Consider the following 14,954-nt stretch of genomic DNA (forward strand, 5'->3'; position numbering starts at 1 on the left):
TTATATATTTATATATAAATAATAAATTATATATTATATTATGTATAATAATATATTATATAAATATATATTTATATATAAAATAATATATAATATTATATATATTTATATATAAATAATATATTCAATTAATTTGCAAGAGCTTATTGGAACATTATAAAATAATATGGTTGTCATAGGTTGTTGTAATTATTGGTCTTTACATAATATTATATAATATTTTTGTTGGTATAATCTTCTATTATCAGGCTCTTTTTTATCCTCTTGGTTCAAAAAACATCTGTGAGCATCCCAGTGTGTACTATATAGAAGAAAAAATATTGTAGCTAAGGAAATATTGATCCCACACACATTTTCAGATTTGTGACCTTGAAAACATCATGTAGGCTAGCACTCAGTTTCCACATCTGTAAAATATGAACACTTTCCTGGCATAAAGCAAAGAATAAAGATAGAAATGAAATTATTAATGTGAAATGATTTTTCATTTCATATTATATTCAGCAGAGCATCTGAGGCAACAATTCACATAGGAGTTAGGTAATGTTTACAGGTCATTTTCTGCTTTAACATTCTATATGTTCTTCAACATTCACAGAGTACCCCTATACCCATAGGACTTCAGAGAAAATTGGGTCGAGAGAAATGAAGCACTGGAAGAATACTGTTGTTTGGGATTTAAGAGTTAAGAATTCAGCTGAGTCTTGGCTTAGGAGGCAACTAAAAATTAAGACCTATTACTTCATCAGGACAAGGAAACTTAGATATGTCCAAATCAGAAGAGTAAATTGGAGCAACTGAAGATGGATGTCAACAAATGATGATACAATTAAGTTGGCCATCTGGGCTTTGTTCTCCTATAGGCTAGGAAGCAGTTTATAGATGACTGGGTCTTGAGGTCGTATCTACAATAAAGCCATGTAATTTCCTTAGGACAACTGTAGATGACTGCTCACTGGAGAGGCCCAGCTATTTAGGTAACACCAGACATAGGAAGAAATTCTCAGCTCATCAGATAATATCAGGGCACTTGTCAAAACCCCAGAGTTCTTTGGTTCTAAAAATTCATGATATTATACATGGTCATCCTTCATGAGTTTATAAACCGTGTGCACGTGCCATATGTCATCTTAAATATCTTTTAGACAAAAAGACGGTACTTGTCCTTTTGATTGCCATCTTTTGGATAGACTCTAACTCCTTTCTAACTTTGATATGTCACCAGACTATTGTGGTAGACATAGTATTCTCCTTAGAAGTATAAGATCAGGAAAATGTATATTTTTTCTTGGTTTTGAATGCCTATTTGATCATATGCAAATCTGGCCAGCATCTGGCCCAAAGAAGCAATCAAGTGTCTTATAAATGTGTTTGAGCAGATTCTCTCTTAAATGCACTGCTTTGCAGGAATGTGTATGGAAATTCACTCATTTTTATTTCCATTAAGTCATTTTTTTTCACATCTTCTTGAATTATCTAATAGATATGAGGTCATCTTTACCAGAGTAGTAATTTTCCTGGAAGCAATCAAAGCATTATGTGGGGTCTGGAGAGTAATCTGAGGGGCACGTGGGTGGTCCAAGAACCTGGAATGTATGCTGTGCTGCAATCAGTAGAATGATTTCTTTCAAGGCCCACCATCTCTCTCGCATATGCTGTCTACCTTAGACATAAAGTCCTATGAAATCCCTCAAAAAGAAAATCAGCTGCATTAAACAATTTTACTTCCTCAAGTACTTAATGATAAATTTCAGTCTAGTGTGTGTGCTTTCCAAGATCTAGTTTAATATTATTTTGGCACAACTACACTTAAGATTATCATGGCCATAATGTCAAATCTAGAGTTCCAACAACAGAGCTATATCATAGTATATTACTGCCTTCTCCCTTTCTGTCTCCACTAAATGGCATTACAATTAAGGTCTTTCTTTTTCTTTTTTCTTTTTTGAGAGTATATTCAAAAGAGAAACTCGGAAAGGAGCATCTAAACTTAGTTTCACTGATCAATACTGACATCTAAATTAACTCTCTTTTTCTAAGTGTCAACAGCTTCCAAATCAATATTTCCTGCTCCACCAATTTCCATCAAACAAAAATGTGTTCTCTGAAACGGGATCAGATGAATCACTAAAGAAAGCACCTGTCCTGACAAGGAAAACAAGTCTGTCTAATGAGGCATGCTGGCTTAACCAAGCAGCAGCCCCTTGGCATCTCAAAGGGCTGCTGTCATTGGTGACGAACTTTGTAGGTCTTTGGACTTGAGATATTTTATGTAGCTTTGAATTACAAGATGGACTATGGGTCCATCTTGCCATGGTGAGAAGGCACTGTCACATACAAATGAGAATGTGTATCGCTTTAGTTAACCCAGGATCATTTATATATAGTCTCGTTCTCCATTTGACAAACCTCCTATCATCCTTACCCCTCACCTTATACAGAATCTATACTAATTAGAGAGTTGACTCTACTATTTATACAGAAACAACAACCAACACCACCACACAAAACTAAAAACAGAAAATCTATGTACTTAAATTCAAAGTCAAGTAGCAATGATTTTTGTTTTGTTTTGTTCAGATGACCATTCCTATTAAGTGCTATTGAAGGAAATACCAGACATGACAGCAGAGGAAAACTCTGATGACCTGCTGGAGTCCTGCTGAGAGAGTGTCAGGTGCTGCCCCTCTGTGGATCTAAGGCCAACCCTGTCTGTCTTCTCAGGTGTGGTGCTAGAAGTGCCTGAGAAAACCTCAGAGCACTGGTGGGCTTCTCTCTATTGCTTTCTCAAGCCCAAAATGGTATGGGACCCTGGAGAGGCAAACCTTAGATGTAGGATACACAGTCTCAAATTACAGCTAATTATTCAAGAAGCCCTGGAAAGCACTAATTCTAGGTTACTTCAAATTTCCCTAATTTGTAGAGTAAGCATAGAATCACTTTCTCCCATGAGTCTATTCTCTGTCATATTCATTTTCTCTCCCCTTATTTCTTGTCTGTGCCTCATCTTAAGTGAGAAAGCACATTTCAAATGATAAGAAAGTACTTTCATTACTGTTAAAAGTTCCACACTTTGTATACTCACTATTGTTCTCTGCCTGCTAGGAATTCCACGATGTCTTCATGACTAATAGTTCTCTCTGGAGGTTCTGGCATGATCCCAATGTCATTAAGCAGAGAACCCTTGGATGGCAGCTTTGTAATCCTATCTAGTGTGTGGCTCAGCACTCTTATAAACAGTGAATATAGACCTTCAGCATGCTATCTCTGTGTGTGTGTGTGTGTGTGTGTGTGTGTGTGTGTGTTTGTGTGAGAACCTGCATACACATGCATGTTCTGGTTGAGCACTGATTGGAAAAATAATGGGGAAGATAACTGTGTTCAATATGACAAATTCTAGCATAGAATTAGCAAGGGAGTGTGAATGTGATTTAGCAATAGTTAAATAAAATATGACATTTTTGTCTCTTACACTAAGCTGGTAGATTAAATTTTATAAGCTTCAGCAGCTCCCATGCATGTGAAAGAATATTGAAAGGTGGAAAGTGTTTCTCTGTTTAGGATTAGTTTATGATGAAGAAAGGGCTCTGCCTAGGGAAAGCAGAGGACAGTGTCACTTAGGAGAGCACAGAGCAAAGAACAGCAACTACCACCTAGCAGGAGGTGCTCCTACCTTCATAGAAGAAGTTATCTGATCTTTCCTCATTATGGCCATGTGTATTGACCCTTCTAGGTTTCAGTGGCCTCATCTGTAAAGTAGGAACTGTGTCTGTTTCAGTGGTTGTGAGGGTTGATGGTAAAGAAAAAGGCAACATAATTACAAATGTGCCACTATTCATTATGTCTATACTCTTGGAGGTCTGAGTATGTCCTCCAGTAAAACATTTAATATAAGGCCATCTGAAGATAAGAATTCTTGTATCCTTTTTTAAAATCAATTTTTAAATGGCAAGAAAAGGGTTTTCTAGGAATCACCCATGTGTTGGAAATAGTATTGGTAATTGGTACTATTTAATCACTACTTTATGTGTCAGGAGCTGGTACCCTAGTACCTTAAATCTATAATAAACAAATCTACCTGGTTTTGCAGCCAGAATCTGTTTATGGATAAAATGATTTGTATTTCCCTTGGGTGATATGTCAGAACTGAACAGAGATAGAAAGAGAATTTAGTGTCTGGGGACAATTTGGAAAAGCTCTGGAATATTCTCCTTGCAATATAATGTGTGAGATTACAGTTTGAGCTACTTCTGCACTGGATCTATTTATTATATCAGGTAAACTTTCAGAAATTGGTCCTACTAATCCTTATATCCTATGTTTTCTAAGGCCTGGTTTCTTCAAGGATACATCTGTAGCTCTGTGCTCCTCACTCCTCAGCAAGAGCAGGGCCAAGCCAGGCTCACCTGTTTGACTTCAGCTTGGAGGTGCCGTAGCTGGAGACACTGTTCTAGCCGCTTATGGGTCTGCTCTGCGTTCAGCTCCAATTCATGTTGCTTTTCGTGGAGAAACTCCAGTAGCTCTTGTACTTGGGCCGCAAGGTCAATGTCTTTTTCACAGATTAACTCAATTCCTAGTTTAAAAATGTAAACAATTAAAATCCAGGTAGTACTGTGAAGTCAACATTTTCCTAGTATGCACAAGAAAACTGGAATTTGGAAGCAGCCATTATCAGACCCTTCTAACCTCTAGAATGGATTCCTCACCACAATAGATCCTATTTAGGATGCTCAGACCACACCATCTCTTTTGGGTAAAATGATCCATAGGAATTACTTTTCAACAGAGGATTAAGTTCTTATTATCAACAGGAGTTAGAAAGTTGGTCCGCTAGAAGCCAAACCCTAGACAATAACCATCAGTCTCTACTTAGGGGATTTTCCAAAACTCAGAATATTCAAAGGCAAACCTTTGGATCATGTTGGAAATTATAAAACCAGACCCAAAGAGGACCCTGTCTCAAACTTCTGCAAAAGACACAGTTTCTTTTTTCTTTTCCTTTATTTTTTTTATAGTGGTACTACACTTGAACTCATGGCTTTAAGCTCTCAGTTTTCATGGCTCTAACACTTGAGCTTGGCTAGACTGACTTTGAGCTTTGATTTTCAGATCTCAGCCTCCTGAATAACTAGGGCTACAGGCAGAAGCTACTGGCACCAGCATATATTTTCTTTTGACTGGTCATATATAATTTTTTATTAGATGGGAAATGTATTATTATGTCAGTATCCAGTTAGTGATGATTTTTATTAGCCAATTTACATCCCTTAAAAAAAGCAATTCATTAGAAATACATACTAAATTGGGCACTGGTAGCTCATGCTTATAATCCTAGTTACTTAGGAGGCTGAGATCTGTAGCCAGTTCCAAGAGACTCTTATTTTTCAGCAGTGGGTGTAGCTCAAGTGGTAGTTGTATCATCCCTGAACAAAAAAATGTAAGCTAAGAAGGAGAGATCATGATTTCAGGCTCCAGTACCATAAAAAAAATGCATGCTGCATATTGAATAAACATACCTCAGCAATATCACAGGGATATTGGCTGCTCATCCATTCAGAAAACTATCATATTTAAGTTTTTAACCACACAGAGAGCTTGCTGAGTGTTTTACTAGTTCAAATCAAGAAGTCCTGTCAACCACTAACCAGTGTTTCCAACATTAATAAACATCCAACTTGAAATGGGAGCCCTGAGTCAATATCTGCTAGCCATAACCTGTGGCTCATTCCTTGTCCACCTTCCTGTCTTATTCTTTCTGTACACTTTCCTGACACACAAATGCAGACACATATACATTACTTCTGCTCATCACACCAATGTCTCCAAATGGAAAGGTTAAATTCTGAAACACAACAAAGAAACCGCCATGGTTATATCATGTACTTGTTTAGCATGCAAAGACAACAGGGAAAGTTTACTAGCTTTGACCCAATCCTGAGTTAGAATCCAAATTACTTTATCTTTCAGAAATTTCATTTTCCTTATATGTAAACTAAGATTTTCTATTCCTTAGCCTTGCTCATATTCTTAGCTTTGAGAAAAATCTAACTCTGGATTGCTGCCTTGCCCTGACCTCCCTCTGTCCAAATCCTTTCTTGGCTTCCCATCAAGTAACCTATGATCCAAGGCTGCTGTGGTTCTGTTAGAGACATGAAACAATAGGGACTTAACAAGGAAGGTTCAGACTCAAAAGCCCAGCAGTAAGTTCCCAAGGACAGTGCACGTCCATGAAGGTCAAACCCAAAGCAACCCACTAATATCAATATATAGCCATCTAAAAAACAGATCTCCTATAGCCTGGCATCGGCGGCTCACCTCTGTAATCCTAGCTACTCAGGAGGCTCAAATCTGAGGATCATGGTTCAAAGCCAGCCTGGGCAGGAAAGGCTACGAGACTCTTATCTCCAATAAACTCAGAAAAGATTCAGAAGTGGCACTGTGGCTCAAGTGGTAGAGTGCTGGCCTTGAGCACAAAGAAGCTCAGGGACAGCACCTAGGCCCAGAGTTCAAGCCCCATGATCAGAAAACAACAGCAACAAAACAAAACAGAAAAAAACCACAACAAAACTAGATCTCCTTTGAGGGATGTCTACAATGCTCTGACTCACAGTATCAGAAACTCAGCCTTGCCACCACCAGCACACCTGCAGCCTCCTCTGGGGGAGTATGAGAAAAGTCTGTATATATCAGGGGAAATTCAGTTCTAGGGGCAAAAATAGTATTTTATATAAGCACAATATGGAAGAGTGGGAAAAAATATTTCCTGGTGTTACATGATAATAATTTCAGTATCTTCTCATGTTTATTTTTTTCTGTGAGTTTCATAATTCCGAGTCCCAGCTCCTAAAATATCTGTGGAAGACAGAAAGAACGGCTTGTTCTTTTGGCAGCCAACCCCCTCTAGTTACTATTTTCAATTACCAGGAGGATGAGGTAGAACACCTCCTTGACCGAAATCAAAAGAAGAAGAACTGGAGAAATTACTGTCTCTGCTTGGCTGGGTATGGGATTTGACCCTTAGCTCCTATGTTTACTTTCCACAAACATAATTTAAAATCCATCTCTTCTGTACATCTAGTCTCCGTGTGGATTTGATTCAGCTCATCTTCACTCTGCAAGTGTCTCTAGTGTTTTAGAATGATAGGCTTAATTCAAGTGTCTTTTTGGGAAACTCCACCCCTGCCACACTGCATGTGAATGGCCACTCTAAGGTCAATAATTCACCAAGGAGGATAGCCTTCCCTTCCTTCCCCAAGACTCAGGTCCTGACATCCTATCTATCTGATTTTATGTGGATGAACCTATGATATGCAAAAGATGATGATGGTACCCACCATGCCTTTGCCCTCCTCAATATCACATCATCATTGACAAAGGGGATGAGAGAACATAAAGGCTAACTCAAGCCACATCCGGAAGAGAAAAGAAGCTCTCTCTTCCACTGCTCCTAATCACTTTGCTGAGTCCCAGATACTAAAACCTGTGAGCTATGAAGTATCCATCCATCATTGGCAAGCAGAGTTTGCTTGTGTTGATATTTTTAGTCTCAATTTCATTCATTTCCCTGTCTTCATTAGGGGTTTGCAGTGAGACAGAAAGACATGTGTATTCTTTCCATCAAGAACTGGATATATTTATAATGAAGCAGTTTATCAATCTTTAAAAAAAACAGTAATGAAGCTGGGTACCAGTGGCTCATGCCTGTAATCCTAACTACTCAGGAGGCTGAGATCTGAGGACTGTGGTTCAAAGCCAGCCTGGGTAGGAGAGTCTGTGAAACTCTTATCTCCAATCAATCACAGTAAAAGCTGAAAGTGGAGCTAAAGCTCAAGTGGTAGAACACTAACTAACCTTGTGCAACAGAAGCTCAGGGGCGACAATGCCTAGGCCCAGAGTTCAAGCCCCAGAACTGGCAAAGAAACAACAACAAAAAAACCCCACAAAAATAGTACTGAGGTTTCTTTCTGATGTGTCTCTACAGTGTCCTGAGCCTATACTCCCAAGAAGTTGGCTTTTTATTCCATTCTTCATATTGTCATAGGGCCCATATTATCACAGGCCTCCAGATGCCAGGCTACTCTGTCCTATTTATCTCTTTTCTTCTCGTTATAGTACTGTGCTTGATTCATATCACCCAACAGATTCCTGATCCATGGACAAAGAAGAGCCGGGGTTCTGTACAGTGGTATAGGGATGTTGTGAGGCCTAGCTAAGATATAGACTATATAGCACCCAACATCTAGTCAGCTCAAAATATCCATTTTTTCCCATTTTTTCTTTTCCTTGGAGAAAATAACAGTTAATTATTGATGGGATTTTTGAAAGGCTTATATAAATTAGAAATATAAAATCTACTGACAAGTGTTTATATACTTGCTCAATATGTATTATCATTATACACTATGGTGGTTGAAATATTGTTGGGCTAGTGTGCTCAATTCTAGCTCACAACAGATTCATACAGAATCTTTTGAAATCACCATGTCCTGGGCACATCCCAGAAGGTTTGATTGGGTCCCAGAACTCAGTATCTCTTAAAGCTCTTAAAGCAGATTCTAACACAGAACCAGGAGTGTGAAGCACTGGACAAGATGGCACTATGGATACAACCCAGGGAACAGTGATGTTCTCATACCACACTCAGCTGTAGAGTGTTCTGCACTGGTATTTAGACTCAAGGCACAGCAAATACCAAGTGTTACTTTGCTTTCCTTGGTTGTCTTGTTGGGGGTACTACTTTATTATCCATTCATTCTTTCCTTTTTTGTGATAACTGGGGATGGAAGTCAAGGCCTGGCTCATGCTAAGCAGGCTACAGGCCAACTATAATACCAATTTTACTTTCTCAAGGAAAGAGGCAGCTCCTCTCAGGGTCAGATAGGGGTATTCCTGGCTATCTTGTCCATACCTATGACACATTTAAACTATTTCTAAGTATCTGCATCTGCTTCACATGGAGAATACTATCTTTTCTCTTTTCTTCTTCCCTCCTACTCTTCTTTCTGTGTCATTCCATATATACAACACCCAGGTCAGAAATTACAAAGTTCTTTAATCAGGTTTTTAGATCAGTTTTTCTCAACTGTGGCTGTACCTTATAATCACCCGGGAAGTTAAAAAAAAACCCACCAAAACAAACCTGGCCCACTCCAAACTAATTAAGGCAGAATTCCTGTGGGGCAAGGCTCACTCACTGGTATTTTTAAGAAGTTTCCCAGTTGATTCTAAGTGTGCAGCCAGGTTTGGAATTACTGCTTTACAATGAGACTCTTCCTTCCTTTCAGCTCCCTGGTAGCCTGAGTTGTTTCCATTTTGAAATACACAGGCTTTTCCTATCATTTCCTTTTACAATGTAAATAAAATTATTTGTGGTCCATTATTTTTGCCTACATCTGTTCCACCCACACTGATGTTCACTCCTGATTAATTCAGCACATGTTATTACTGACAACTTGCTATGCGTAAGACATAACCATTCTGCTAGAGGCTGGAGTGTTGAGAAACTGTCCTTGGGCTGCTGGAGAAGCTACAGGAACTCAACCCCAAAAGTCTGCTTGCAGTGTGGGCTAGAATTCAAGTATTAAACGGCAGTTGTTAGGCTTTACTGCATTCTTTCCATGCTTATGTATGATCTCACTGCATTTTTGCAATGACCCCATGTGATGGGTCATCCGAAGTCATCACTCTCTTAAAGGGATAGTTTTAGAAAGATTGGGTAGCATGCTTGAGGACACTCAGCAGGATGAGTGGCTGGGACTTCAGCCCAGGATCTCCTCTTGTTTCTATTTCTTGGCCTCCTTGAATAAGGACAAGGATTCTTGCCTTGCCTTCAGTTCCAGCTTCTTGCTGGTTAACTGGAGATAATAAGAGTCTTTCAGATTTGTCTGTCTGGGCTGTCTTCAAACCATGATGCTTAGATTTCTACCTTCTGACTATGATTGTAGGTGTGAGCCACTAGTGCGTAGCTAATAATGATTCTTGCAAAACGTAATTTATCTTACAGTATATCCAAAAGCTGGGATGGGTGTTTCCAAAGTCAGAATACTTGTGGTGGTCCTGGACTTGGAGTTCAGGCAGCATGTTTCTTCCCAGGAACACTTACCTCTTCCAAACTTGAAACTCAAGCAGATAATACTATAGTGAGGAGAGGACAGGAGCCAATTAAGATTTGCTCCTGTGTGCCCAATTCCTAAGGCTGATATGGTCTTTGCTTCGGTTAAAATTGTTGGCATACCAGAGGGATTTAGTAGAGCCTAAATATTAATAACTTCACACATGAAGCATATGGAAATTCCTTAGTGTTGACTACTAAAAAAAACCCAAAGCATAAACCTTTAGTTAATTTAGCAAAGAATGTTAAAAACCAACCAAAGCTTTAGTTTTTCTATTTGGCCTTTGTCTAGAACAATATTTTCTATTTTACCTTTATTCCAAATACAGTTCATAAGACATGGTGCGTGCCTATTTATTATCTCAGTCCGTATTTATTACTGGAAGCCTTGCATTCTTCAGGGCCCACCCAGTGTCTACCCTTACCCTCTACCCTACCTACCTAGCTCCAGTTGCTACAAGCCCACAGTGAGATAGATGCCTTCTCATGGGACAGGTCATGCTCTGAGAGTGAGCTCCCTGAAGTACCTGGATCTGCTCCCTTTGAAGCCCCAGGGACTCTGCCAGACTGAACAGCCCATGGTAGGAGTTGAGGGAACAGCCAGTTTCAGCAGAGAAGGCTGAGGAGGCCAGCCAGACTGCTTTTAAAAAAGCTTATTTCAAGGATCCTGTGGGGGTGGGCAGCCCATCTGTTTGGGGGTACTTTCACCCACACAGCCCTCATGGTTAAGGTGGACGCCAAGCACAGCCAACCCCCAGTCACAAGCAGTCCTCAGGGACTGCCAACCATCTTTCGATTGCCATGGATGCCTGGATCCTGGGACAGAAGTTGGCCTGCTTAGAGTTATGTCAGTCTCTCAGTGGTCTATTCAGAAGAATGAAGGGAAAGCATACTTCCACAGCCTCTCCGCCGAGCCTTTCTCCTAGTTCCTGGGTTTGCATATTTTATGGCTCCCAGTCGTAGCTGGATAGCCAGATATAATGAGCATTATGAGGGTAGATGCAGAGCTAAACTCTTGAACGCAGATGAGATTTTCAGTTTCAGAAAAGGGATTGCTGTTCCTCATGCCTTCTCCCCCGTGAAGGTTCTGAAAAGGCATGCTTATGTGCTAGAACACTACTTCTCAAACTTCAATGCACAAATGATTTATCCAGAGATTTCGTTAACATGCAGATTCAGATTCATGGGTCTGAGACAAAGCTTGTGATTCTGCAATTCTAACTAGCTTTGAGTGATAGCAATGCTCCTGGTCCAGGGCTTACTCTGAGTGGCAAGTAGAACATCAGAAGTGTTTGTGGAAGTACAAATTGCAGGACTCTACTTCGAAGATATTTTGGTATGATGGTGTCTAGAGGTATGTCCTTAAATTCGCATATCAAGAAAGTTCTAGGTGATGCTAGCCATATTTATCTGGGGACAAGCTGAAAGCCACTGTCCCAGATCATTTCATAGATGGCAGCTGTCGTGATTTAACTGATCAAAAGCAGTGACTCTCAGCCATGGCTGTACAGTTGAATCACCAAAGGAGCCTTTTACTGATTCTTGCCTCAAGGGCATCAGCAAGTTAGAATATCAAGGCACGGTGCCTGAAGATTGTCATAAAAAAGGCTCCAAATAGACTGCAAGGTGAGTGAACCTTTCAGGGTTGTGGGTAATACAGACTGGTGGGTAATACAGCGTGGTTGTAACACGGATAAGAATTCAAGGAAGGAGTGTGCTGAAAAAAGATTTATTAGATTCTCTCCTCTTCTGTTAGGAGTAAAGTTCCTTTGGATGCTGGTACAGTATTTACTTTTCAGGTGTTTAAAAGAGAAATAGTACTCTAAAGTAGGATCAGTAAGATTCCCTTGATAAGTTCATGATTCTAATATCTTTCAAGGTCATCAGGGACTTGGCCCAATTGTACTTTAAAGTGTTGATGGTCTCAGCCCCAGTCTTCCTCAATGCAGAGAACAAGAGCCCTCTCATAACAAAGTCCTGCCTAGAAAAACTTGTGATAGGCTGCAGTGGATGATAGAAATCCTGGATTCATCCAGATATGTGGGTTCATTCCTTCTCAACTAGCTGTCCTTAGGCATTGCTTTGGCTCTCTCCATCAAAGACTATGTTGGCAGGCATATAGTAAGAGTTCACACTTTTGTTGGCTAAATCTTGAGCAAGAAAAGAAGTGAAATGTTGGTAGTTCAGCCATGTTTTATCTTTGAGAGTTACTAAGGTATATGATCTATCTATAAATTTTTATTATAACATTATTTAAACTCATCTATGGATCAATAATAAAAACATATTGAGGATTCCCTGAAAGCATGAGCCAGAGACCCAGGAGACCACCTTAAAGAAGAGGGCAAGGCAGAGGAGAGTGTGATGAGGCTGGTAGTGAGGGAATAGAGTTCAGCTCTACTCTGGAGTACAATTCCATAGATATCTGATTTAGGTTTGTTTCTCCAACCATCATTTTAAAAAATGATACTAATTTCCATTATTGGTGATCCTATTTTCTCCATAGTATCCAGAGACCCTATCTCTAGTGCCACCTTACCCACAGCCTAAATGGGCAAGCATGAAGAAGCCATTTCAACTTTCATCATATGGTTTCTTCTTTTTCTTTAAATTCACAAATAAAATTTTTTCTTTTTTCTTTTTTGTATCTGTAGGAATAAAGTGAATGAGAATGAGAGACCACCCACCGGAAGCCTGGACCTCCATGATGTACTGATGCAGATCCTGGCCCTGCTGGATGACCTCAAAGGTCATATTGTTCATGGCTAGCTTCCGTTCTGTATGGCGCTGCAGCCGCTGCTCTGCCAGGGTCAGATCCTCGGTGTTGAAGTCATTCATCTGCCGGAGCAAGTCCTCATTCCAGGCATCCAGTTCTGCTGTTACCTGTGAGGAACCACCATCATCAGGGCAAGCTCACCAGGCCCATGAGAGGCTGCTAGGTTGAAATTTACTAACTCAGAGCCATAAAACCTCACATACCCCTCAGACAGTCTCTCCATTCTGCCTCTCTTTTACCCCTGGACTCTTATTTAAGCAACCTTGTCATGCACCCCCATGTATGTGTCTTTACATGTTCTCTCTGCTTTTCAAGGCCTATACCAATAGCAAAGAAATGACAGCAAACATTTATGCTCTGAACTAGGGTTTGTAAAATGTTTGTATACTCATTTTGTTCAGTCTCCACAATGACCCAGTGAGGCAGGCTGTATGGGTTCTCCAAGCCTACTTTACAGAAGAGGAAGCTGATCCTTCAACGTTCAAAGGAATTTCTTTTTTTTGGGGGGGGTCCGGTCGTGGGGACTGAACTCTGGGCCTGGGTGCTGTCCCTCAGCTCTTCAGCTCAAGGCTAGCGCTCTACCACTTGAGCCACAGCGCCACTTCCGGCTTTTTTTTCTTTTTGCTTACGTAGTGCTGAGGAATCGAACCCAGGGCCTCAGGCATGCAAGGCAAGCGTTCTACCACTGAGCCACCTTCCCAGCCCAGGAATTTAATTTTTAACTATAGATAGAATAACTTGCCCCAAGTTTGCTCTGCTAATGAGGAGCAAAGCATCAGAAGTAGTTTAATTCTTCTACTGGCTACAAAGATTGTGTCTACCACCCCATAACTGTTGCTCATTAAAAATATCTCATTATTGGAGAGGTCTTTTAAGCTAAGCAGTGAGTTTATTTCAGAAATATAAGTTGAGGGCTAGAGAAGCTTCGAGTATGCCCTAAGGTTACATAATTAATTAAGGTACTGGTGTACATCAAATCCAGCCGTCCCCATCTGTTTCCTGTGTTGTGTTGTGCAGGATTCTCTTCCTCTGTTTCCTGGGATTAGTGATCAACCAGGTATAAATGAATAGCATCCCTCTAAACATTCAAGCACATTATGATCAATTGAAAAGTAATACTGATTCTAATGAAGATTGGAACATGTAATAAATGAAAACATCATTCCAACATGCAGTAACTAACTGTTTATTGTTCTACACCTTAACTCGGATGATTTTGCCTCCTATACTTTAAGTTCTCTGCAAATAAGGACTGAGTCTTATACTCCCTTTACAATAAACCACAGAATAGGAACTCAGAATTACTGAATTAAATAATTCCATCTGGTATGTCAATCAAAGTTTTTAGCTCTGTTTTCTCATGCTATCTTCATGATGGCCCATGAGGGCAACAGCATGAGTACTGTCAACTTCTTTTCTGCAAAATGGAATTAATTTTTCCTAGTTTAGGTGTTTTTATTATGCAGGGTCTCATCTCAGCTGACAGATAACATTACCTTAAACACTGCTGCTTTAGGGACATTGGCGGACACTGGGAAGTAAAAAAAATCAGATTGAGGGGCGGGAGAGAAAATTATTCTTATATCCCAGCCACACTGGGGTTGGAAAGCCAAGCAATCCCTCACCAGAGTATGCTTGTCTGGGTACCAGGATTCCATTTGTTATCTAACAGTAATGTCTTTCTTTAAGTAAGACAGAAACAGATGAAAATGTGGTAGCTTTCTTTGAGACAGTGATGGAGGAACTGTTAGAATATTGCCCTCCACCTCCTGCCCCACATTTTTTTTTTCAGGTCAGTCCAGGAAACTATTTGAACACAGCAGGAAAACCAAGTATCTACTTATTGTGGGGAGCCCTCAGGGAGCCTGGGAACTAGCCAGTTATCAGGAGAAAAACAGGTTTCTTTGGAGCCCCATTGTTAAGGATTATTTAATTCTTTAACACATAAAGGGGCTAAGCAGAGGAAAGTAAGACTAATATTTCATTGATATTTAAGAAATAATTTAAAAATAAAAAGGAAATAACTTATAGGACAGTTTATTCTAAGAGAGGCATATAAGCATATTT

The 14,954-nt window shown here is 39.8% G+C and overlaps 1 protein-coding gene across 4 annotated transcripts in view; it reads right to left on the reverse strand.

Annotated features, from left to right (window-relative positions):
- The window catches only part of Kalrn (kalirin, RhoGEF kinase), a 531,501-nt gene that overhangs the window by 222,434 nt on the left and 294,113 nt on the right, over nt 1-14,954 (reverse strand). For all 4 annotated transcript variants that reach the window (XM_013019466.1, XM_013019467.1, XM_013019468.1 and 1 more), the window contains exons 14-15: nt 12,799-12,994; nt 4,407-4,573 (exon numbers count right to left, since the gene is read on the reverse strand). In XM_013019466.1, coding sequence (XP_012874920.1) covers nt 4,407-4,573; nt 12,799-12,994 — 363 coding nt within the window. The remainder of the gene's footprint in view (nt 1-4,406; nt 4,574-12,798; nt 12,995-14,954) is intronic.

Source organism: Dipodomys ordii, unplaced genomic scaffold (assembly GCF_000151885.1).
Source record: "Dipodomys ordii isolate 6190 unplaced genomic scaffold, Dord_2.0 Scaffold45, whole genome shotgun sequence".
Lineage (NCBI taxonomy): Eukaryota > Metazoa > Chordata > Mammalia > Rodentia > Heteromyidae > Dipodomys > Dipodomys ordii.